Source organism: Vanellus vanellus (assembly GCF_965231255.1).
Source record: "Vanellus vanellus genome assembly, chromosome: 5".
Classification (NCBI taxonomy): Eukaryota; Metazoa; Chordata; class Aves; order Charadriiformes; family Charadriidae; genus Vanellus; species Vanellus vanellus.
This window is the reverse complement of record NC_138910.1, coordinates 58,370,798-58,396,409: the sequence shown is the minus strand read 5'-3', so window position 1 is coordinate 58,396,409 and position 25,612 is coordinate 58,370,798. Positions and strand designations below refer to the sequence as shown.

General features: G+C 37.5%; 1 protein-coding gene across 2 annotated transcripts in view; it reads left to right on the top strand.

The window, feature by feature from the left end:
• The window catches only part of NTNG1 (netrin G1), a gene marked incomplete at both ends in the record, with an annotated part of 150,943 nt that overhangs the window by 98,872 nt on the left and 26,459 nt on the right, over nt 1-25,612 (top strand). The window contains 3 exons of one of the 2 annotated variants that reach the window (XM_082483878.1): nt 2,319-2,345; nt 19,633-19,800; nt 25,346-25,483. In XM_082483878.1, coding sequence (XP_082340004.1) covers nt 2,319-2,345; nt 19,633-19,800; nt 25,346-25,483 — 333 coding nt within the window. The remainder of the gene's footprint in view (nt 1-2,318; nt 2,346-19,632; nt 19,801-25,345; nt 25,484-25,612) is intronic. The other variant, XM_082483879.1, reaches the window with a different exon arrangement.

The following is a 25,612-nucleotide window of genomic DNA, read 5'->3' as shown; positions in this document are numbered from 1 at the left end:
CAGGAGCTACCCTCAATATGTAACTCCACTTCTCACAAAAACACTCGTACCAAGAATAATTTTCCCATCGTGTGTGCGGTTTTTCACAGAGCGTTAAAAGATCCCGCTTTGTGGCCCTACATAGCAAACTCTTTTCCAGACAAACTTAGATGTGCCATTCTCACTCTCTTTAGCAGAAAGGGCATGAAGTAGTGCGCTATCGAGGCCAGTCACCACACGCAGGGATACCTGGTATTACAAAAATCAAGCTGTTTACAGAAGATCACACCAACCCAGAAGCTCTGTATGGAAATAGAAAGCGAGCTTTTCAAACAGAACCTGAAGACAACTTCGCAAGGTTAATACAGAGCCCTTTAGGCTAGCAGGCATCTGTTTTCATTATTGTCTGCCCAGGAAGCATTTATCACTATGAATTCATTGAAAATTTTGAAATACAGTAAAATGAGAAGAGCAGACTTGCAGGAAAACCTCTTCCTTTGCTGCAATCTGTTCAGGAGAGAAACGAAAGGATATTTGTGTGTGTGTGTAGGAGAGAGAGCGGTGTGAGGCAGGGGAGTATATCCAGAAAAAATACAAATACCATTTCACAGTGGAAGTGCGAGTGCGAGAACACAGTATCTGTATTTCATCTAATATTTGTGCAGGTTCCATCAGTGTATAAAGGAAAACGAATCCTGCAATTTAAGAGCGCTACAATGACTTGCAGAAATGTAAACAAGCTGCTATTGAAACTTCGGGGAAAATTATTTGAGAATTGATTGCCTTTTTGACATTTACGACAAAGGGAGAGAAGGTCTCTTACATTATCCTAACTGAAAACGCACTTTTTGTTACTTTTAGAACTCTAACAGCACTGTTCTATTAGGAGGATATTTTTATTTAGCTTTTACTACCTCGTGATTCTAAAATTTTGGAAAATACATGTTAATCTCAGCAGAAGTAGAAATCATTAAGTTTGCAAACATCGTCTGAGTGTGGGGCTCGGTTAGCAGCGAGCGCTGTCTCCAGTGTGGTGCCCAGCACTCTGCCACACCACGGGTTCCATAGGATATGAAACCAGAGAGCCGCAATCCTGACACGTGCCCCAGGGCTGATGAGGGGAAACACAAAAGATCTGTTTCTGGTCGCCATTCTGTAAATACAATTACTTCAACCATGCCATGAGTTAGAAGTGTTCCCAACTTGACTGTGCAACCTCGCTTACAGCATATATCATTTATCCCCAAGACGTTCCTTTGCTCCAGTTTGCTTAATTGCAGAATGAGGTCCCTGCCATCTCGGAGTGAGACAGAACTTCAAGATAGATGTTGAAAGAAGTCTAGCAGATGTTTAATGGAGAAACAGACAGATTTCTGCCGTAAAACGCATGCCATCAAAAGTCAATAAAACTTATAAAAAAGACAAACTGTATTTAACTGAGAGGATGCAAATATCCAGTATTTAAATACCGATCTGTAATCTGTGATTCTAACCCAAGAAAGTAGCAATAGTGCTGTTAGCAGTGCCATTTAATCTAAAGAAAATGGCATTTCGGAAAAGATTTCATGTCCATATACTTCTGCTACACACCTTTCCGGGCAGACCTGACGACAAGCTACATGTTGGGACTGCATCGTACAACGTGAGATCCTGCACTGCTAATCCAGCAGAGGAGTTTTACTCCTCAGCGGCCCCACCTCTTCTGGTAGATCTCACCTGCTTCTGGAATTGTTTCCTTGCATTAATTCAGTTTACGAATTGAAATGAAAGCATGGGGGGGCGGAAATCAATGAGAGGCTTAGTCAATATGACCAACCTAATGCATTAGGTTTTTTCAGTCAATTGCATGTCTTTTCCATAGCTTAATTTAGACAACCGTCAGGTAAAAGAGGAAAAAAATTGCTATATACAGTTAATGTAACAGAAGGTATCAAATGATTTAAGCAGCTGGCCAAAGCAGTTAGCAATGCATCTATCCCTTGGTTAAATTATTCTCCTAGATCTGCATAATACACGCATGACTGATATTTTTATCTAGAGCATTAAACCTAATGGCTGGTTAGTTGAAATACAAAACTGTTCTGAACACATTCGCGAAGTTCAGAGAGCTGGTGTAGGTCCCAGAAATACCCATCTGTCAATACATTTTAGTGGTCCCTGCAGCCTCGTACTGAAAATTCTAGACTCTGCATTTATAAAGGGCTGGGTACATATTGGCAATTGCTTGGGTTTAACTATGTATTGATAGAATATTCTGAAAATAAGGAGAAAATTGTTTTCAGAATCTTAGATGTAATAGCTCAGCTAACTACACTTTTTTGTGTTTTCTTTCTCTGCAGGTATACCCAGTATTTCCAGTATTGGTAGTAAGTAATAAAACCAGTATTGTTTTGCACTGTCATTCAGCTTCTTGGATCTAATTTCCCAACATCCCTTTCTGTTGTAGATAATGTTTTGCTGCAAAAGTGCCCTGTAGTGCAGGGGCTATGTATTGGCCCTCTTCTGTTGCGTTAACATGTAACTGTATTACGCGGTCAGAGAGAACGTCACTCCTGACACCACATCTGCCTTCAACTGCAGATTTTCTGATGACTTCTGAATAGCAGATGAAAGCTGAGTGCTATAAAACTGAGTGTTATATGGAGAGTGAAGACACTGTTCCAAAGAAAATATTTGTTGGCCATCTTTTAACAAAAAAAGCCCCAAAAACAGTGTTTGCTAATAACAGAAGACCATTTATAGGACCATTAATTTTCATGCAGGTATGTGTGTGTGTAGATTTGAGGAGCAAGTGGAAGAGTTTATACATGGAAGAGTTTTCATTTTTATGAAGCAGCTTAGCAAATGTAGGGTATCTGCTGGAATCTCTGCATTAACTCCAGCGGCCTTTAAACTGGGCTTTACTCCACCAAGTAAACAGAAATGCGTTCCTTCACAAAAACCTGCTTTCCTTCATGGAATTAAAGCACCAAAACGTTACACTTAAACCGGAACAAAACCATAACACTTATGTAAGGAACCAGTGTATCAATGAAATAGATAATTAATTAAATAAAACACTTGGAGGGACTAAGTGCACAGTAGCTCAGCTGTGAGTCTAGCTGAGTTCCGTAGCCGAAAAGTGCACACAGCCATGACACGTTAGCTGATTACAAATAAAGCAGGCGGGTAGAAGTGGGATCCTGCTGTGGCTGACTGAAAGAATATTCCCCGCAGCCTCAGCTTTGCAGAGGCTTTAGACACAACTTTGTGTGATGCAGGACTATCACAATGATAAAATATCACAGCAGTAAAATGCAATTTGCCATACCTGCTATCCAACTGAAAAAAAAAAAAAACAAACCCCAAAAAATTGCCTCGCTTCTTATGATGCAGGGTCAGGTCTGTCAATTTATAAATCAGCTCAGTTTACTTAAGCTCATGAATAGCGCTGATTTGTTAAGCTCTAGACAGCAAGTTAAATGCCATCACAACTAGCCTCCTTGCAAATGAGAGCAGCGGTAACAGCTGAATGCCATGGCATCTGTTTTGCAGCACTAAATACTGAAACAGCATCCATGACAATAACGTGCAAATGAAAGCCTTCAATCTTAATAATGTAATTTTCCCGCTGTAGCATCTCCTTTGGCATTTGCATGACTGCAAATGCATAGTGATACGCTGTTTTCAAAACCTTGTGTTTATACATGTATTTTATAACCAAAAAAATGAACTAAATGAAAGAGAAGTTTCTGTCAGTGTTCTCAGGAATATTCCTGCCATTAATAACAGAAATGGAATGAATGGGAAAATAGCTCTTTGGAGTTTGGTTGTGCTATAGATTCTTAGTACTGTGTTGCATGGACTATATGGTTGTGTTTTCACTTCACACTCCATACAGCCTTCGTCACCACATCTACCATTTCTGAGCATCAGCAGATGTTGGCCTTTGAAAACTTAATAGGGAAACTCAAATACCTTTTAAACAATGGTGACCTGAAAGGATGCATTGTTGACCTCTTTGTATTTTACACTGGGGTGATTAGTACAGTTTATCTATTACAAATGGAGAAAATTCTGTTTAACATTCCATAGGAAATACGAGAGTTTCTGCAAGTCTATGCTTTATCTTTAATCTGCTATAAAAGCCTTGGAATAATATGTGGTAGAATTGAACAAATTTCTTTGCCTACCTGGAAAGGATGAAGCATGAGCATCTCTTCATAAGCACAAGTAAATACTGATACTCTGCTCGGTTTTTTTCGTGTATTTTTTTCTGAAATAGCTCAGGGGGAAAATAGTTCTACTTGCACAATGTTCTGAACATCTTTCCTATAAAATAGAAATAGCAGAATTATCATTAAACAAGGACAGAACCCATAAATTTATCCTGGTCTCTAAGAGAATTTAACAGAAGTACAATTAACACATAAAAACAAACAAGATTAATTAGTTGTGGCTGCTTTAATGGATTCTGCATGATTTCTTCTTTTGTCTATACTAATACACCGTTTGTGTTCATGTCAGCAGAGTTTTTCCCCATCTGGGAACAAGAACTTACTCTCAGGAGACAGAGTTTGGGTTTTATTTTGCCTGGCAGCAAACACTAACGGGGGAGGGTATTGGCTTTCGTGTGCTTCAAGATTTTCCTAGTACATAAGAAGGATGGGGTTGGGGTGGGGAGTTACGAAGACTAAACTGACTGCATACAAAGAAGATGCCACTGCAAGTGATATTCACTTAACGCTTTTAAGAGTGCAATGAAAGAAAGCAAAGAAAAATAAATTTACCTGTGTGCACATATATGTATCATTCTCTATTCCTTTTCTACTTCAAAGGATCTTGTATTAAAGCAGCTCATCGTTCAAGTTTGAACACAAAGAAAGAGTGGTCATTAAGTAAACATCCTTTCTGATCATCTAGAAGAAAAAAAATATATATCAGAGCTTTCCCATTAAGGTCATTTGTACCTGCTGTTGTCTATCAGTCAAATAATAGGTTCTCTGGTCATGTCCAGCATTCTTGATTCCAATGCTGGCCCTTTCAGCATTTTTCAGCCCTGTCTGGAAAAATACTGGTGAAAGCGATAGCAATTAATGAGTCCCAAAACCATTTCATAATTTTGAGCAATGCTTATATACAGTATGTAATTATTCTGAAAACTACGTTATTTTACTTGCTAAAATAATGATTGTACAATTTTACATAGACCAATGCATCAAATCGTCCATTATTGTAACCAAATACCGAAGTTACTAATCTGTACATGTATGCCTTCAAAAAGTTGAATCTTCTAAACTATAGCTTCTATCTTTATTCCTGTAAAGTCTAACTCCACTAATTATGCTAAACAGTTTGTTATAAAGGGTATAATTAGATACAGGATAGGGATAGACACGATGTGCAAATAGCTATGTGTGGGTGATTATCACCTTAACGCCTGCTGGTGGCAGATGAGTCAGAGTTTAGAGACAGACCGTGCACCCAAGTGCAAGATGTAATCACAATAATCAAATGGTATTTTCTGCTTTGTTCTCCATATTTTTGTTTTTCTTTATAGCCAATGTCAAATTAAGAGGTTTTTTTTCTTTAATAGTAAGGAATGCAAGACACAAAAGTAAAAGAAAAAAAAAGACTCAATGGGCACTCTTATTTTATTGTTCTCTTAACCTTGAAAGTTCTAGTAGGTATTTTTCTGGAACTACAATAGTGTCAAGATGAGTGTAGCTTTATTTGTTATGAAATTTTAATGTGGTAAATATACATCTTAAAAGGTTGTGAGAGCAAATACTAGCGGATTTTTTTTTTCTTTTTGATAACAACACAAAGTATTTTGGACATGATTTTGCCCCCTTGCGCTAACTGAGAAGTTCTCTCATTAAATTTACAGTCATGGAATCAAAGCCGTTACAATGCCAAGCTCCGGACTAGAGTATATACACAACACCCACATATGTCAGTAGGATATAAACATGCATAACTAGGTTGTACATTACTTTTCTATTATTATTTGAGGTCAAGTTTTACAGAGAGTGCTGTACTGTTGAGAGACCATTAAGATGTTTATCTCTTTAGAACATTTAAATATTGTCTTCAGACTATGTATATTATTTTGCACATACTAGCCAAATGTTCTCATTTCAATTCAATTCCATCCAAATCTGACCTTTTAATAAATAATACTGTTAATCAGGCTCCTAGTCTAAGGCAATCACCTTATTTAAATAACTGATTATAATATCAAGCCAGCAACAGATTTGTTTTCCCTCCTTTACTTTAATACTTTGAAGCACTCGGAATTTTTCACTTCAACAATTAGATTTTCCATTATATTAAAACATTACTGGGCTGAAAGAAAAAAAAAATATAGCCTATGTGGTATAATGCACTCGTTTGAATACTGGGTCTGAAAGAAATTTAGCATTCCAAATAAAAGACCTTGTGAGTAGTTTATTTACCTGGTAGGATTCATAACAAAGGCAGTTTGCTGCTGTATAACTAGGATTTCACCTTGAAATTCAGTATGCAGAGCGCCTGTGCTGAGCCCAGGGCTGAGCAGAAACCACCTCTTTGCGGAGGGGTTTCTCGTGCAGGGTCAGAAACTACCAACCCTGCTCCAGGGAGCACTGACAGGTTGTTGGGGCGGGATTTCGGGGAGCCTTTCTTTCAGTTTTTGCTTTGCCAGATCCACCAATTTTAACAGATAAGAAGAGCCATTCTCACCAGTCTAGCAGACGTGGCCACTTACAGTTAAGTATTGTTTCTCATTCTTCATCCCAGTTTACCTTCATCATCTTGGGTTAGTTAAAAACAGTTTATCAGTGAAATTGTCTTTTTAGTCGTTTGGGGTTTTTTATTATTATTTGCTGTAATATAAGGGAAATTACTTAGTTCACAGTTATCTTTGTTTTAACCATTAATAAACAATCGAGTGATAGGACATTACAGAAAATAAGTTACCAACATTTCAATATGTACCGTGGTACCCGTGCGAAACACACTGCGTTTGCAATACGCAAGTTTAGCTACCGTTACTCGGGGAAGATTATAGGGAGCAGACATGATCCACAAAGGTGTTTAAAAATCTAAACTTTATAAATTTAAAAATCCATAAAGCTTGGGGAGAAATTGCTAGGAAAAAATGCACTTCTATATTTTACCGTCTCCTGTTTTTCTTTCTGTCCCTTAGACGTGTAATCAGTACATTTCATAGAGTATAAGGGAAGGATGAGGTCTCCGAATCAGCATTCTGATTTTTAAAAAAAGATCTTGATTTACTGTTCTTCATCAGTTGTGAATTACTGTACAATAATTCTAGTCGACCAGCCAATTTCAGCATCTTTGTAGGAAAAAGTAGAATCAATCAAACTAAAAAGGAACAACCTTCGCAAACTATCAACAGAACAATTTACTTTTTTGTCATGAGCAAGTACCTAAACATTTCCTTCCAAAGATTCTTGAATGCATTGTGCACTTTTGCAAATATTTTAGTGAAAATATTTACAATTGAAGAATACTCCCTCAGCCCTCATTAATTTGAGAATTAGCCAACACATGTGTTAAAATCAGTGGATTTTTTTCTGGTATCTGAAAGTTTCAAGAGCTGGATGGTTGGATTTTTTTTAAAGCCTCTAAAAAGATCACTTTCTTTTACTCTAAGACAAGTGGACACATAAAGGACTAATTGCATTTAAATTCTTCCAACAGTTATAAAAGCTGTTATGGCTGAGGAGCTGCCATAAAACAACCACATCTTCACATTTATGCAGAATTCTCCTTTCTTCAAAGGAACAGGTATGAAACTTCCTACATTGCTCCAAAAAAGATTGCCTAACATTGGCCGAGTATTTTTTTTAAACTTAATAAAATAAAGGCGTGATTTTTTTAAAAGAACTGTTTCAGCATTTCTTCCCTTTTGATGAGTTAGATTTTGCAGTGTTATGAAAGTGCTGAAAGGCAAATTTTATGTGAGGTACGTTATCATAACTTCAAACAGACCTAATGAGATAGAAATGCTGTAATAATGATACGGTGATCTTTGCAATAAGTGATGGAATATGATCTGATATAAATATTCCCAATTATTCCAGCAGTTACTAAATCCGCCATTGATTTCAGTGAGCATTATTTTTTATTTTTCCTAATTTTTTGTCTAATATTAACAATTAAGCCCGCTGTCATAGACACAACTCCGCTGGGCTCAGCAGACACCTGTATTTTAGAATAGATATTTACTCTTAACTACTCATGGTTTAAAACAGGCAGTGGCAAGGCCAGACTAGAGACATGGACTTCTACTAGCATCATTAAGCTTACATTGACAATTTTTTTAATGCTTTTTGTGTTTTAAATAGAAGTTGAAGGAAAGTTAAAATACATCTTAGAGTGTCTCACTAGGGTTCCTTATTGTTATTATAAATTAAATAAGTAATGATAGTTGTCAACCCAAGTGCTCCCTGTCTGTCATTAGAGTGAGCATTATTTAAGACTTACTGATTTATTATCAGTAATTTTCAGCAAATGCATTGTTTGTGGACCAGGTCAGCAGAAACAGTTTAGGGGATGAAAATACGCTGGTCTGCCATAGAGCACAGATGCCCAGGCAGCAGCGTAGTCTTCATAGGCTCCATCACCTGCGCTCTTCATCCCTGAGGAAAGATCACCCCTCTCAGTGGGAGTACGTTTTAATTTTACTGCCAACTCAGTATTTTGTTGGAGTGAGAAACCAACAAAGTGCTGATTAATTTCTGCCGACATCATATCAGGATTTGTTCCTGTGCAGCTGTCTGGCTGGAATCAGGCTGAAACTACCCAGTCATTTCCACTATTTCCCCAGTCTGCAACCAGGATGTAGCCCATGGTGCAGACTGCAGTTCCTGTGAATATTTGAGACAGAGTTTCTTCATTTAATGTCATAGGTAATTCAAATACTGTATATCTAAAAAAAGGAAATGATCATACACCTAATAAATATCATGTAATCAGTTTCTCCTTACTTCATGAAAGTAAGATTTTTTTTTTCCAATAGTTATTTTGCATATAATTGGCTTTGGAACAATAGTAACTAAAAATGCAGAAATTTCCAATGCAAATTTAAAATGTCATATCTGATTTTATGCTCCATCATATAGCTCACATACTCTTGAAGGTGCCTACAATAACTTCACTTTTAAATAATAACATGAAAATGTACTTTCAGAAACTCTTTTTCACATTTCTCTAGGCTTGTTTGCCCAGAATAACTGTCATAGAATATATTACAGTAACTCTATGTATCTTCTGGAATACCTACAGCAAAATTCATTAATTATTCTGGCAAATAATGACTTTAATTACAGTGTCCATACATGGAACTGTTCTGGAATATGTTGGTTTATCTAGTCAACTTCTTTACACATAAAACCCTTAGTGGTAATCACTGAGGACTAGAAATATTTTCACAAGTTGCTATAAAAGAATAACTAGCTGCTAAATGAATCTTCCCAGTGCCTGTTCAAAGGATGACTCATTTGCTCCAATATCGTTGTGGGAATGACAGTCAACATTCTTTGACTTGGATGTCTCATACACCTTTTTAGATAAAACATTTAAAGTTATCTCAGTTAAAAAAAAAAAAAAAAAAGGAAAGAAAAAACAAACAAACAAAAAAAAACCCAAAACAAACCCAGAAAATTTCAAATATAACAGGAAAGGTCTTTATCAAGAAACGTGTAATCTTGGTGTTAATACATTCCACGAATAAAGATATAAGAAAAAAATATTCTCTTTACCAAAGATTGACAAAAAAAATAAAAAAAGGAACATCGTTGAAGCATTAACCACATTACCGAGCAACCCAGAGACACTGAAGACAGCAGCTGGTCTCAGCTGGACATGACCCTGAACAACCTCATCTAACTTTGAAATTGACCCCACTATGAGCAAAGGGTGGAAACAAATGACCTCCACAAGTCCCTTCTAAGATGGTTATAATTATCACTAATAACTAGCAATAATCACTAGTAATAATACTTAATTGGTAATCTTCAGGCACTGTAAATATGTTCTTTATTGTTTTGGATGGCCATTAAAAACTCAGTTCAATGTAATTTAATTTAAAGGGTGAGGGAATTTTTAATTATTTTGCAGTAAGTCACAACCTCCATTGTAAGTAAGTTTGCTAAACTGAGCACAGACCTATAGCATTTATAGGATTACTAGGACATCTGTAACACTGTTTTTTTCTGTCATACAAGTAATTATTTTATTTGCACAAGATGAGGTTACTTGGGGAAATCATCATCAGAATAATATTATATATGAAATATTATTGATTATATGAATCAGATTATATAAAATATCTGATTTCCTATATAGGACTTACAGTTTATTAAATGACACATGTTCCAGAGGGTTAGTACTAAGGCATTACAAAGCTTTGATGCTATTACTTTTACTTCTGGCAATACCTAGGCCATTTCAATCGAAGACCATTATGTGTGTGAATTTTTGGATTAGGCGTGCTCCACAGTATTCAACAACAGACGCAGGATATTGGAAGCTCAGGTCTCAAATGTCAGAGGTTTTCTGCAACCAGCCTGATGTTGCACAATGGCTAGAAGGTAAAGAGGCTCAGGGGACAGCAGGACCATGTTGTCAATTAAGATTGCGTTTCCTTTTTTAGCTTCTGATTTTTACATGTATTCTCCAATGTCCAGTCCCTTTAAAATCTTTAGGTCAAACCTAAGTGTTCCTAAAACTACCAAATCTTCAACAATGAATTAGCTGTGCAACTAATTTGTCTGTGTGTGCTTGAACTTTCTGTAACATAACCAGTCAGTCAGTGGTTCAGGAGCAGGAGGAGGAGTAAGGTGGTGTCTCAGGTGCATGGAATTAGTCTTTCAGCAGGCTAGGGTTATCGGGCCACCTCAGTAAGTATGGCTTTTAGATACCTTTTTTCATACACTCTGAAGAATGTGTTTGCACTTCCTATGTGTGTGAATTGGTGGATCTGACCAGTAGAGGCAGGTTATTTTTGATCAGTACATAGAATGTTTGAGAATCTACCAAAGTGAATCGGTTTTTCTTTCTTCTGTGTTCTTGATTGATAAGGAAAAAGCACAAAAATGCAAGAATAGGATATAATGATGTGATTATATCACAACTTGACTGACTCAATTCAGAAGACTACCTATCAGTAAATGGCAAAGTGCAGGTCATCACCCTTTCTTGAATTGTTCTCTATGTAGGAGGACTTTCAGGACACCCGTCCCCACCCAGCCTTCACCCTTGACAAACGGGTCAGAAGATACTATGGAAAAAAATCATGTCCTCCTTCCACCTCAGACGTTTGAAGCCCCAGTCTTTTTGTCATAGCATCCCTGCAGGTCTTCCTCTTAGGTGGACATAACAGTGAAACACACCTTCTTCTAAAAGAGCTATAAGCCTAGACCCTTAATGCCAACCAAGTTGTGACAACTGCAATCTACTCTACCCAGCTGAGTCCCTTGTAGGTAGAAATGAAGAAATAGCTCTCTCACATAGGTAGATGTGACCATTAAAGACTATTCTGTTCAGCTCAGAAAAGACACAACCACTGCAGTACTCACGGAAGATGATAAAGATGTGATCCAAATATGGTGTTCAAATATGGTGAACCTAGGCAGATGAAAACAGAGAAGAGACTATAACAGAAAAATAAGGAGAGTATAACTACCATTTCCCACATCAGGGCCCAAAGAAAAGCTTTCTTTCCTCTTCCTCCAAACCCGTCCCTTTTACTTAGTCTCAGCTCCAACACCGAGCAACATTCTGCTAAGGATTATCACTCCCCACAACCCCAGCTCCAAAGCACGTGGACCAAAGGAGATGAAGCTCTAAAGAGATATCGCTAAGTCTTTTGCTGAGAGACAAAATGCTCCTATGTGTAGGTTACACATTATGTAGGGCCTTTAAGAAATGTAGACTTTTAATGTTCTTTCCAAAAAAATCAAGCCGTAAAAAATGTCAGTAGAGGTGATAGGAAACAGATACAACACACAAAAGTCGGAGAGCACAAGAAAAGGTCCAGTCTACTGGTAAATATAATTCTTCTGATAACAGAAATGTAATTCACTCAAAAGGCCCTAAAACAGGATGTTACGGTAAGATACGCGTCTTTGGTAAAAAAATCCGTATTTGTCTGATATTGTCATTTTATCTCTACAGAGCAGATTTAACAGAATATATTCCATTTTTGTTCCTGGTGTTAAAATCACATATATTGGTCTAGGATATTTTCTCATCAAGAAAAACTGTATTTTAAACCACAGAAGATAAATTGTTATGCACAGTATTTTATGTCCGTTTGGTGTTTTGGGAATCATCAATTGCTTGTTTTCTTGTTCACTGTGGAGTCATGTACTGTTCAAGTGCAACCTAGACTATTCCAGTACTGGATGTTTGTAATCTATGTCTATTGTCCATATGCTTGCCTGTTTAGAACAATATCGCAGATGTAAATAACAAAAACTGATTTTTCCTGATGCATGCAGATCCTCCAAAGTTTGATAGGATATGGCCGAATATTTCTTCCCTTGAGGTTTCTAAACCAAACCAAGGTAGGATGCTGTAAAATTCCTAGTGGTCTAAAATTACTGAAATTTCTTTCAAGGAGTCCCACGTGGTGGCAAAAGTAGTAACAATGATATTCCAATTCATTTTTCTTCTCGTGCTAAGTAACGCTATTCTCTGAGAAAATAGCCGTAAAACAAACCTTACCGGAAAAGTCTTCCAACACTCAGATTATGCACGTCATTACTGCAAAAAGTCAGGAAAAGTAGATGCACAGGTTTTAAGTACTGGTACACAAAGTCCTAGATAATATTGGACTTGTTTAGACAACAGTCTATATTTTGAGTAAGTGTCAGGATTCTTGAGTGAGAGAGATTGTCATTGTCTACATTAAACCCATTTTTAATGTGTTGTTTCCACTTTGTTTTCCCAAGTGAGCTGAGCAGCATTCTCAGCTTGCACGCTGTCCACAATACAAGCAAGTTCTCTGCAGGATAGACTCATAGTTTTCTGCAATTTGAGTGCCACACAAAAAATTACTCACAGACTGTGGCGTGATGATTAGCATTGAAAGAGACAGAACGACTTTTTAAGATGACTAATAAAATAAAAGTAAGCTGCTTTGTTATTTGAAGTTGCATTCAGCTATACTTCGCATTTGAAAATAATTGTTCATTATAAAATATAATGTCCTTTTGTTCTCCTTGTTTACTGCCCTTCACTCCCCCAAAATCCCTGCAGAAATCTGGCCTGTGGCTTGCTTTGACTGTTCAAAGGGTGTCCTTTCTGTGCCTGTAACACATACAGATGGAGAATAAAATTAATGAAAAGGTGCTCTAGAAAATAGCTACTAAACTGAGCAAGATGTATTGGGATTCTGTTGGGGAATTGCATTGAAAGGGCTGTAGTTAAATCCATTGATCACAATGACCAGATCAAAACATATGCATGTACACATATAAAATCTACCATGTTATATATACAAGTCTCTATGTGCCCAATAAAATAGAAAATAATAATTGATCTCTATAAGGATTACCAATGTACTTTAGTTCGCGTTATTCAAATATGTTTTAAATTAAATATCCCTGATGATACTTAGCGTTCCAATAACTTCATTTAGCCCATGTTATATTTTCCAAGCTTTTGCATGTGTTCCTTAAACAAACAAAAAAACCACTAGCTTGATCTCTGCTCCTCTACTCTCTGTAAGGATTAGCCTACATTATTCACAGGAATTTTAAATCAAAACATTCCCAATGAAATGATAGTGAGCATTTCTAATGGATTTCATAGCTTAATTATACTGCTTGTGATATAAAGCTTAGCTTCATTGCAAAATACTTCTTGAACAGCACAAAATTATTCAGTGTTTCTTCCCCAAAAGTAAATTTAGTTTTGACGTTTTGTTAGGGAGCACAAAACACAAAAACTTAAAAGCATTTCTATTCAGATTATGTGTTTGCAGCATATTGCTACACTGTTTAACATTTATTGTAGATTAAATACTTCAGTCGAGGACAGCGTATGAAGGGACTAATTACAGAAATCTGCCTATACCTAATATTATTTCATTGTGTTTTCTTTGTTTATGCTATTAGGCCAGAATAAATATGCATGTAAATTTAATAAAACCCTTTGCCAACCACTCTGATTACCATATAATCATTGGTCATGGATTGGGAGAAATCATCAAATAACCTCTCACATAAAACTGCTAAAATGCGTAGATATGAATTACATTCTCTTTCTCTTGGACAAGGCTCAAACAATTCAATAGTTGATAGTATATAACTCATTTTCCCTAACTTTCACCCTTTCCTTACAAAACAATAACCATTATTAATTTAAAAGTTAGAAAATAGACGTTTATGTTAATCTTTTGATTTGTTCCTATATGATACCTTTTCTAATTTACTGTTCATTTTATTACCTATCCAGTTGCTCCCAAATTAGCTATGTCAACTGTTTCTTCTGTTCACGTTGCAAACCACAAGAGAGGTAGGAATTCTTGGATTCATACAGTGATCCCATAGTGCTCTGTGTTGTGAAAACATTGCACTGTATGAATCTGGAATATCTGTGAAGTGTACCCGTCAGCTTACTGGTGAGGCATCTTCATTGACAGCAACAGAAGCATTAAGTCACATAAGCCATACAAAGAAAATAATTAATATGCCTCCGAGACAGTCACTGCTGGCATATAAAATGACATGGCATTTGTTTTTAAAGGAATTAAACATATGAATATGACCATTCAGATTGTTGCCTAGAAAGTAAAAGTTTGCTAGTCTTGTTTTCCTCACTGATATACTTGTAAAAGAAGATTAGTCAAAGGCAAACAATACATAAAACGTCCATTGTCCATATCCTTACGAAGTATCTGTAAATGCCATGGAGTATAACGCATAGTTATGTCTTCTAATGCATTGTAAGTGTGCCTTACATCTTCATTTTATTGTAACAGTGTGCGAATTCAGAGTGTAGGCATTACATTTTGAACTGATGTTTCAGTGTTTTATCACAATAATGGAATTATCCGGGCATAATGAAGGATGCCAATATTCTCTCTGATTTTACAGGCAACCTGTTTCATTTGCATATCTATGATTCACAGTCTGAACCCTGAGATCTTCTCATTGTTTTTCCTCATCAATTTATCTGTAAAGAGTGTGTATAAAGGTGTTTTGTCTTTCTGTAGCTATTGTGAATATCTCATTATTCATGAAATACATATTAACAAGAGATAGGGATATTAGCAAATGTTTGAACTCAGTTTCACCCATTTGATGAGATCATGATAACGAGCCATACTGTTTGTTATGAAGCAGGTCACTTCTAAGGTTACCATGAAATCTCCTTTGTTTGCCTTTTGTTAGTGTATAGAGGAACACAGAGTTACTGGAAAATTAAAAAATATCTTAATGATTTCTGAATGCACTTTCCTTGAAATGCTCTTTATGCTTTTAAGTAGAGAATGGCACTGATAGCTGTCTCGTGCATTACCTGTCTTAGTTTAAAAATTACGCTTCCCTTCCATGTGTGTTTACCGTTGTTTCATGTGACGACGTTTCATGTTTGATTGGTCACAGCTGAAGCTTCAGCTGAACCTCGTCCCCACAGCACAATAGTATGTCATCTCAGAGATGTAAATGCATAGCATTATAATGGAGGGGAAAAAGTATCCAATTTACAGAAACAAAACAATTAAATTATAACCTCTTTATGAGCCTCCTTCAATGGGTAATTTTATCATGCTTTCTACAACAGGATCAAGATTGTTGCAATAGAATCATTGCGCTGGAAATAGTCTTTAAAGGCTCATACAGTCAATCCTTCTGTGAGTTGGCAAGGGATTTGACAATTCCTGAGTCATCCAAAGACAATTATCAAATCTAACATGGCTATCTCTTCTCCATTTTTCCTTTACTTTAAACATATCTAGCTATCTTTACCTCTCCTCTGAGGTTTTATTTTCCAAACCATTTACTCCTTATTGTTATTCAGCTTCAAACTGTCTCCAGGTTCTCTCTGTCTTTTTTTACTCAGAACTGAAAGCAGCATTTTCCAGCCCTGTAAGCTCATGTCATTCCATTGTTAGTAAACCATTTGCAGCCTGATTTTGATACTTTCCCCCCCCGTCTCTTTCAGCGGTCGCATGGCTTTGCCAGTGCATGAAAGTGGTTGGGCTGCTAGCCAGAGACATGTGCCTAAACACCTTAAGCTGTGCTTCTGACATTTCTAATAAGCAGGCTACTTTTGGTCTTGGTGCGCTGGTTAAGGTGAACCACATGATAAGCTAAAAAGGCCGTACGGCATTGGCAGGTTTTAGCTTCCCAGATGGCATGATGCTGAATGCAATTCTACATGTCGTTTTTGACTGGTTGACGATAGCACCTCGCGTAGCTAGTGGAGAAAATAATTCCATTTCAATCGTATGAGGACCCTTTGCGTAGCCTTTTTTTTTTTTTTTTTTTTTTTATAAAACACAGAGGGGTGTAAAAATGATTCACCGATCAGGCCAACAGTAGTAAGTAAAATAAGTTCGTATTACTGCACTAACAAAATGGAAGGGGGAGAAGCAAAAATTAGAAAAAATATTTAATCGTTATTTACCATGCCTTTTTTTTTTTTCCTTTGTGCCATTGCAAAGGCATTCGATCAGATGTTAGACTGTTTTTGAATTGACTGGTTCTTTTTCTATACCATGTAGCATTTACCAATCTGATGATCAAGATTCCTAGAGCTTTCCTATATCTCAGTACAAGTTATCTTTGAGACAAAGGCTTTCTTTCGCACAGCACAGTTGTTACAAAAGAATAGGAATGCAACCAAGTATAAGAATAGGTCTCATTGTTTACTTTTATTTACTCATGAGCCACATCTGAACTTGGGTAGTCCTTCTGCGTATGTTTAGGAGCATATATGTACATCAAACCTAAGTCCTATGTAAATCATTAGATTTTTCTTAAGTCCAAAACATAACTTGGAGCAAGCCTTGTTATAGAGTGAGTTATTTTATGTGCAGCTTTGTTTCTTGTGCTTTTGTAATGGCTAATTATATGTACTAGTAATATTACTGAAGGTATCACAATGATCACATATCACAATTCAGAGTGGAAGTAGTGCAGTCATTCATTCACAGGATATTCTCAACTCCTTTCTGCTATTTAAGCACAAACGATGATGTAGCAGAGTCTGATTTACTGTCACTTCTTTATAGTCCTTGTATTTTTGAAACATAAAAATGTAGCATTCTGCTGCCTGTTACTGATTCAAACACCAAGGTACATTATTTCCTCTAAATTCACCTACGGTATGATTATATTTAGCCACGAGTCTGACAAGCATACCAGTACAGTATCGTCTCACCAACACAAATTATCTAATGGTAGCAGAAGACAGGTCCTTTGTCAGACCGAGAGCCTAAGAGAGCATTGCTTCTGAATCTGAGATTCGGAAGGAGCAGATTGCTTGTCACTAAACCAGCCTTCCTTATTTTAAAAACTCAAACACATAAAAACTTACAATCGTAACAATTTTTCCTGTGACTCTTGTCTGCCAGTGGTGGTTTCCGCTTTTAGATCTGTTGCCTCTGCTCCACACGGGCAGTTTGTACTTGAGCAAGAGTAGGGGAGAAGCGCTGCTGGGTGCCTGGCTGAGATGCTGAATCCTACTGACCAGCTGTAAAAGACAACAAACATTAACACTTTTTTTCTCCCCCCTCAATTACGTCAAATAGTAACATACTGAGGCTGATACACCAAATGTTTTAACTGTACTCCAGGCATCAAAATTATCAGATTGGCACGAACCACAAAACATCGGTTTAGCGGTATAACATCGAAGAGAACGAGAATGCATATATGTTAACTAAATGTGTAGATGTAAATTGAATTAATGCTTGCTGGCGGCAGAAAGGCAGCTCTCAACATTGAAACACGTGTTGTGCTAAGCGTTGTACAGTATGAGACATGATGCTGTCTATTTACAGTCTACTACATCAGACAACAGCCAAAGAAATATATATGTATTAGGTGTGCATAACGTACTCATAAACATGTAGCGGTATTGCTTTTTCTTTATAAAAATACAGACAGGCACAAACAGTGTTTCTGATGCCCTATGCCAACGATCAGCAGCATACCGTAGGAAGGGCAGCACAGGGGACTTGGCCCCTGTCACGTATGAAACATTTTACACACTTTGCTACAGCTTTATCTATATACAGGCTAAGTTAACTTCAAGACCTTGAAGTTTTTCCAAGTCACTGCGTCCAGTACTCCATTACTGCGGGAAACATACCATAATCTCTTTCACCAGTTAATAAAGTACATCTCTAAAGCATCAGGTTTTTGCTACAAATCAGAAGTGTTCGAGAACCTCAGTGCCCTAATGGCTAGATCCCATCTCCGAATTTCCAGTTGAAATTTCTCAATGGCCAGTTAACACCCATTTGTTCCTGTGCCAATGTTGTCCATTAGCGCAGATACTCACTTAGGATGGCAGAAGGCTATATCCTTGATGGATTTATAGCCCAGTGATATCCTGTCTTCAGTTTCCTAGACTAAACAAGCCAAATTATCCTAGTCTTCACTTCTTAAATAGGCTCTCTACTTCTCTGATCACGCTAATAACATTTCCTGCATTCATTCTGGGCTCGTCATCTCAGAGTCGAGTGATCAGACTTACACAAGCTTTCTGCACAAAGCATAGCCGTACTTTCTATAATGATATTGATACGTTTCTAATTTCTACATCTTTCTGCATAAAACCAAGCATTGCTTGTGATTAAAGGCTAAAAGGCACCAGCATTCTATGTTTAATGAAGGGATTTTTTAAAAAGTGGCGGCCGTGCCAGCTGCATTTCAGATGGCCGCAGTAAGCACTCTTTCTGTTCAGTCCACACTTCGGAATTGTCATTATCTTTTCTGGCCCAGTTGTTTTTCATCTGAGAATATAAAAATGGGTTAATTCTTACCTCAGAAGTACAGTAGCAGTAGCTCTTAAATAACACCTCTCTCCTTTCCTTTTCTTCTCTGTTAATTGTTTTAGGAGGTGCTGGCCAAAATTGTCAAACTAGAGATTTCTTTGGTCTTGAAATAAGAGAGTCTGGTTCCCAAGGTGCCTACCAGTCATAGTAACCCGAGTTCAGTAGTATTTTTGAATACTCGCCATTTATGTCAGAAGAAAGCTTTTATTTTACTTAGCGTTGTGGATTTAAGCGTGATGAAGATTGACAGTTTTGTCCGCTGTATTTGCTATTTTTAATATGAGGAAGTTTTTCCCGTCTTGATTTATACTCATCTCAAACGTGCAAAAAGATGTGCATTTCTGTCAGCGGAAACTGAGCCTCCAGTACCCCTGAAAGGTTTACAACTGCAAATGCTTCAGTTCCATCAGGTCTGCCAACAACAGCCAACCTTCAACGTCATGCCATGGTCGTCGGGTCACGCTAACCTGCCTGAAACAAACTTCACTTTCATTGCAGATAAACATCTGCTGTTGTCCGTGTTACATTGACTAACATGTATGTGCCATTCATTCATACTTCTCGTCATGGTTCATTTTTACTGAGCATGTAATGTGCTATTACTCTGCTGCTGTATACATTTTGTATACATTTCTGTTCTTCCTTGAAAGACTGTGAATGCTTCGGGCACTCCAACCGGTGCAGTTACATCGAGCTGCTCAATACGGTCATTTGCGTGAGCTGTAAGCACAACACTAGAGGTCAGCACTGTGAGTTATGCAGGCTGGGCTACTTCAGAAATGCTTCTGCAGAGCTGGACGATGAAAATGTGTGCATAGGTCAGTCCCGCGATAACTGCGGCTTTTCTTCTGTGCCTTTTCAGCTATACCGGCAGCTGCTAGGGTCCACTGCTGCTTACTCGCCAGTTGAGCCAGAATGAGCTTTTTCAATGGATAAGAACATCTGTGTAGACTTTTCACCTCATTTCCGTAGCCCCAAGGAGGTGTTTTAAATCTGTGGTGATGAACCTCCCAGGCTAAGGGTCCTGGGAAGGCTTTCCCCAGGAGCCCCCGAGAAACTGATTGTGCTGTCCTTCTGCAGGAGGGAGCCACGCCGGAGCTGCGCACGTGGAAACTGAAGGGTTGAGTCATAAATACCTGTTCCCAGTCCAACTTTCAGAATTATTAGCACAGACCCTTGAATACTTGCTTGGAGACCTACAAAAGTTGCCAGCTGCATCAATAGGACATGGGGAGTGGTGTTTACTAACCCCTTTTGTTCACTGAAATTTCGTAAAACCAGGTTGCAGCCAATTCTGCTCCCAGCCATAGGGCTGTAAACGCAGTGTTACCTCCCCTCTCCTTAGAGGAGAAACTTTAATTATGTCCATGTAGTCAAGAGCAGCATTTTGTCAAATCAGTTTGACGTTATGTCAATTTAGAAAAGGGATTCCTAGGTGAAAGCAGTACTTTTAGACCGAGCATCTGCTGTAAATATCCAAAAAGGCAGAATTAAAAAAAATGCCAGAACATAATTTAAAAAGATCTTTTTCACTGCAGGAGAATATGCACTGTTCTCGTGTCACTACAGACGATACATAGCAAAAGTTAGGGCCCTTTAAGTGAAGATTGAATGTAGTCAGTAAAGGAGGCCCCATACAATGGCCAGTAGTTAACAGGTAGCCACAAAAGGCACTGTTCTAATAACAAACAGAGGTGGAGAATTTCATTACAGAAGGTTTCTTAACATCAGTAGAACCTGTTCTGGATTTTCATTGCGATTTTTATTCTTTACGTTTTCCAGGAAGGAAAAAAAAAAAAAAAGAGTAGAAAGATTTTTTTTGTGTGCCAAAATAGATAAGCAAATAAATTATATTTTGATATTCTTTATAATCCATTGCTAAAATTCAAGCCAGAAACTATTTAGGTTGCTATTATTTGTTTCAGTCTGCAGCTTGACAGATTTACTTTTTATTTCATGATAAACACCCAGATCCATCCACACACTGCATTTCACGTGTCCTTCTTTTAACTTTGCTTGGCAACACATTCAGAAAATGCATGATCTCCTTTGACATTAATTAGTCTAAGCTAATAAGAACTTTAGTAGGCAAGTCATGATTTTCTATGACTGTGCTGACGAGATTAACCCAATCAAATGTTCTTGGAAAAAACCCACTGTCCTTCATATTTGTTGATGCAGATGACGGACATCATCAGTATGACATCAGGGGTGTGTAATTTCAGCTGCCTAAATAGGCCTAATGAATATGACACTAAATTACTCTGTTTGGGATTTTTTCATCAGCTCATTCAGTAAATTGTTTTCCCATGTACACCGAAATGCTAAGACAGCAGCTGTAGCTAGGTAAGACAGGGAAGTTAATAAATCAGGAGTCAAAAATTAGTAATTTTAAATTAATTTGCAAGTGATGTATTTAGAATGTCTTAGTAAAGCTACTGCACACTTCGAAATTGCCCAGACTCTGCAGAAATAAAATTTTAAAACCTTTCATTTAATGAGTCTTTTTTTTTTAAAAAAAAAAAAGGCAATGCGATGCATTTGTTGACTTCCCCACCTTAATGCAAGCAGAGTTCTCTTAGGGTCCCATGAGAATTGTAAGGTGTGAGATGACTGTAGGATCAAACCGTGGCATGCGACACATTAGGTAATTTGTTTTAAATAACTAATATTCCTGTTGGACTAAGACAGTTTTCAGGATCATAGTGATTATACTGCATACCAAATGTATGTCTCCTAGCTGATTTGCCAAGTTAAGAAGACTTTCATACTATTTCTTGTTTAAAGTCAGTGAAGTGAAGCAGATACCTACGCGCTTTTTAGGAAACAGAGAAGTTTGTGCTTAAAGTGCTTTCCTGAACTGGGGCTCCTAAGATTTAATCCTGCAAAACGCAGATTATTTTCACCTCTGAGAGAGTTGATGGATTCACCATCCTTCTCGGTCAAGCACAAAGAGTCTTGCTCTATTGGAAACGCTCATTTCTCTTTTCCCTGAGTTTAAAAGCAGTGTTTTGGGGTTTAAGTACGAGTGGAATGTTGGCATGAACATTTTAATAAGCAGATTTCCAGTGACATGTGCAAGTCTTATTCCCGTATGAAAGTCATTTTTCCCAGCTAATTCTTTCCTCTTCAGCCATATATGTAGAAAAGTAAAACATGTTTGGATAAGCTAGTTTAATGGCAGCTAACAGGGCTTTGGCTCTGATTTATGAAAACTACTTGTGTGAGATATAGTTTTCATAAATATATATGGTAAGTACATGGATAACAAATCTTAGCGGATACTAACTAAATGGAGAAAATGTAAAATGTTTCATTTTTAAAACTGACAAGTTACAAAGAGTTGAAATACTGAGAAGGTTTTTACCAGTGAACCAAATGCAACACATCATACAGTGGGTTTAAATCTAATTTCATTATGCCCTTCATTTCTTTAGAAGCAAAATAAATTTTCTTTCCTAAAATGAAATATCAAAAATTTGTGAATTTGTCCGTTAACTGCAAAATTACCTGTATGGGCAACTGCAGTTTCTAAATAAATCAAGGTATTTTAAAAGTTAAAAATCATTCACTTGACATGCTTACAGTGAAAAAGAATTTAACAACTTGAAGAGCTTTTTATTTTTACAAGGTCTTGATAAAGTCCTGATAACTCTTTATTTCACTAAATACACACTCTGGCAAGCATGGATAGCGTGGAAACCACCAAGTAGACCCAGAGTAATAAAACATTTCCTTTGCCTTACAACATAAATACTGAAATGGTAATTATTGTCACATCTGTAAGAAAGCCAACCTTGCAGTCACTTCAGCTTAAGCTTCAATTAACACCTGTGAGACCTTTAGAAACCCTAATGATATATGGTTCAGTGAACCCTGAGGGTTGTCCTGTAGCCACTGTCAACCCAGACTGATAAAAGCAGCAACCCTGCCAGCTTCAGCCCATTTTCCCAACCTTCTTTTTTACTTAGTTTCATTGTGTTTTGTTGGAAACATCATGTTGATGTAGTGAATCTCAGCGAACAGATGACTACTACTGTCATCTTTCCAGCCTTCAGTCACCAGATGGAGGTTAGGAGGAAAATTCCTTCCCACTTCAGATCTCCAGGGGTTTTTTCCCCACCCTGGAACCTGGTCTGTGGTGTGCTTATTTGGATGATCTGGGAATGTTAATATAATGTTACTTAATGCCCTGTTGTAAGGGCATTGGAGATACTGACTGCCTCCCTGTGGCACACTAGAATTGTGGCTTTTGAGCTTTTTAATGTCTTAAGTGTTTGGCAGGTCTTGGGAAGTGTTCCACAGCCTGTGATGTTGCATTGGACAACGAACTTGGATGTTTGGTGGACCTCCGTAGGACCTCCATGGTATCAGTTGTGTATTGTGAAAGGTGGAGGCTAGATTCAGTTACTAAAGCTTACCGGGTCTGTTTGGTGTTCTGATTTGATCTATTGCTTTTGTAAAAGGGCCTGGCTTAAACTTTTGTTTCTAATATCTACTTTCCCTTAAACAGCACAATATGGGCCTGGTACTTCTTACATATTCATATGGTAGAGTTCAGTAGTAAAGTCAGGGTCAGGTTCTTGTTCTCTGGAAGATACAACATTGTGTATCATAGGCCATAGATTTCTTTCACAAACACTTGTTTAAATCACTGTAACTCCATTGTGTCCCACTAAGCTATTTTTAACGTACAAGAATCAGGCCCTCTGTTTCTAATGTAATTCCAAGCTTTTTGTCTTTCAAGGTTTTCTATAAACCCTCTTCAAGCAAATTTTACTTCCTGCATTCAATATGTATCTCAGTTCTATGCCTGTTTGCATAAACATTTCATACATCTGATTAACATCAGAATTGCCAGCTTTTCAAATGGCCCTCACTGTGCTATAATTCTGCTCAGCCTTGCACAGTGTTTTTGGCGTGTCAGTTTTCAACTTCATTAATGAATGTTGCTAGCTAATTGACTCTATTATTATTGTGGAACTCCGTATGCCAAAGGTAACTATTCTTCTTCAGCATGCCAAATGTTCAGAGTGCCATCTGTAATTTATAGTTAATAAACACTGAGACAACAGATGACAAATGTCTTCCTGGTAATTTTTTTCCTGTTACAGTTTTTCCATTGGATTTTTTTTTTTATATTTTACTTCCCAGTTCAACTCCATTTTGTCATTTACAATATCGCTGCGGTTTAACCTAATGCTAGGGAACAATTGCCAAAGGCAGTCATCAAAGTAGCACTGATTCACAGACATTTAAAGCCAGACTCCCAGCAGGTTGCCCAAATTCAGGAATCGATTTGTGTATCTTTTGCCTTCAACAGCAGCAGAGATCAGACGCCGCCAAAATGTGTCTGTGGTCTCAGTTGACAGTGGAGTTACTCTGGGTCTACGTGGGTCTACATACAAATAAGACACAGCCCTTCATTTAAAAAATTAATAACAATGAGCTGAAGAAGGTGCCAGGAGTGCCAAAAATGAGCTCTGCTAGCTACTGTCTTGTCTTCGTTGTTCAGCTAGCTGAAAGCCAAACGCAGATATTGTAATCACATTAAAGAAAAGGGCTGTGGAATGAACAACACAGTGAGGGCTGTGGGTGGAAATGGGTTACCCTAGTCATTCTTTAATTAGGTGAACACACGTGGAAAACAGACAGTGGGGAACGAGCCTCATTGCATTTTCCATCTGCCCACTGGGAGGTGAGAGAAATGGAAATGGCAGCGGAAAGCCAGTTCTGATAAGTTTTGCATTACATTACTGCTCACCTCAAGCTTTTCATTGTGAACTATGTAAAAGGTTTATTAATGTCACTGATAAATACAGTCTCATCAATTTAATGGCAAATATCCACGTAAGTTATTATACTGCTCAAAACTATAAAGGAAGACTATCTTGGAAATAAGTAAAGTGCATTTATATAGCCCTGTAAAGACATTCAGAACTTCTGAAAATATTGACTAATATAGATAAGCCTATTTTAATAATGCAAAACATTCCACCCTGATGGCACGTTGATATATGCATACTATACAAAGCTTTCCTAATGTTCGTTAAATTGTCAAAAACATTCTTACCAAAAGAGAATCTGTTACAATCGCTTATCTTCAAAGAACGTGGTATCTTCTGCCTTTATATCTTTTCTGGTTACTTTTTCTCTTCACATCATAAAACGTCTCTTCCTGAAACAACATATGCAAACAAATAAATGGACCTATAGTAGTTATATTCACTACTCTATAGATATGCTTAATAGACAGTCTTCCTTTACCTTTAGCACTGGAAATGCACCCTCTATTGGTATTGAATGAATTATCACCATATGTAGACCTGAATCCAGTGTGTATGTGTTGTCTTGTTTCTGCAGACTGTTATTGTAACCCTTTTGGTTCAGTCCATGATCGCTGTAATGACAGAGGATTTTGTGAGTGTAAGGAGGGAACATCAGGGCCTAAATGTGATAAATGTCTGCCGGGATATATCTGGCACAGCTTGGGCTGTCAACGTAAGTAACTCAGAGTTGCCCCTCTCCCGCAACTTTGCTGCCTCTGCCTCTGTATGCTATCATGTGCAGCTACTTATGAGCAGAAAATGAGCAAAACGCTCTACGAGCTGTAAGAATGCCATAGTGCCT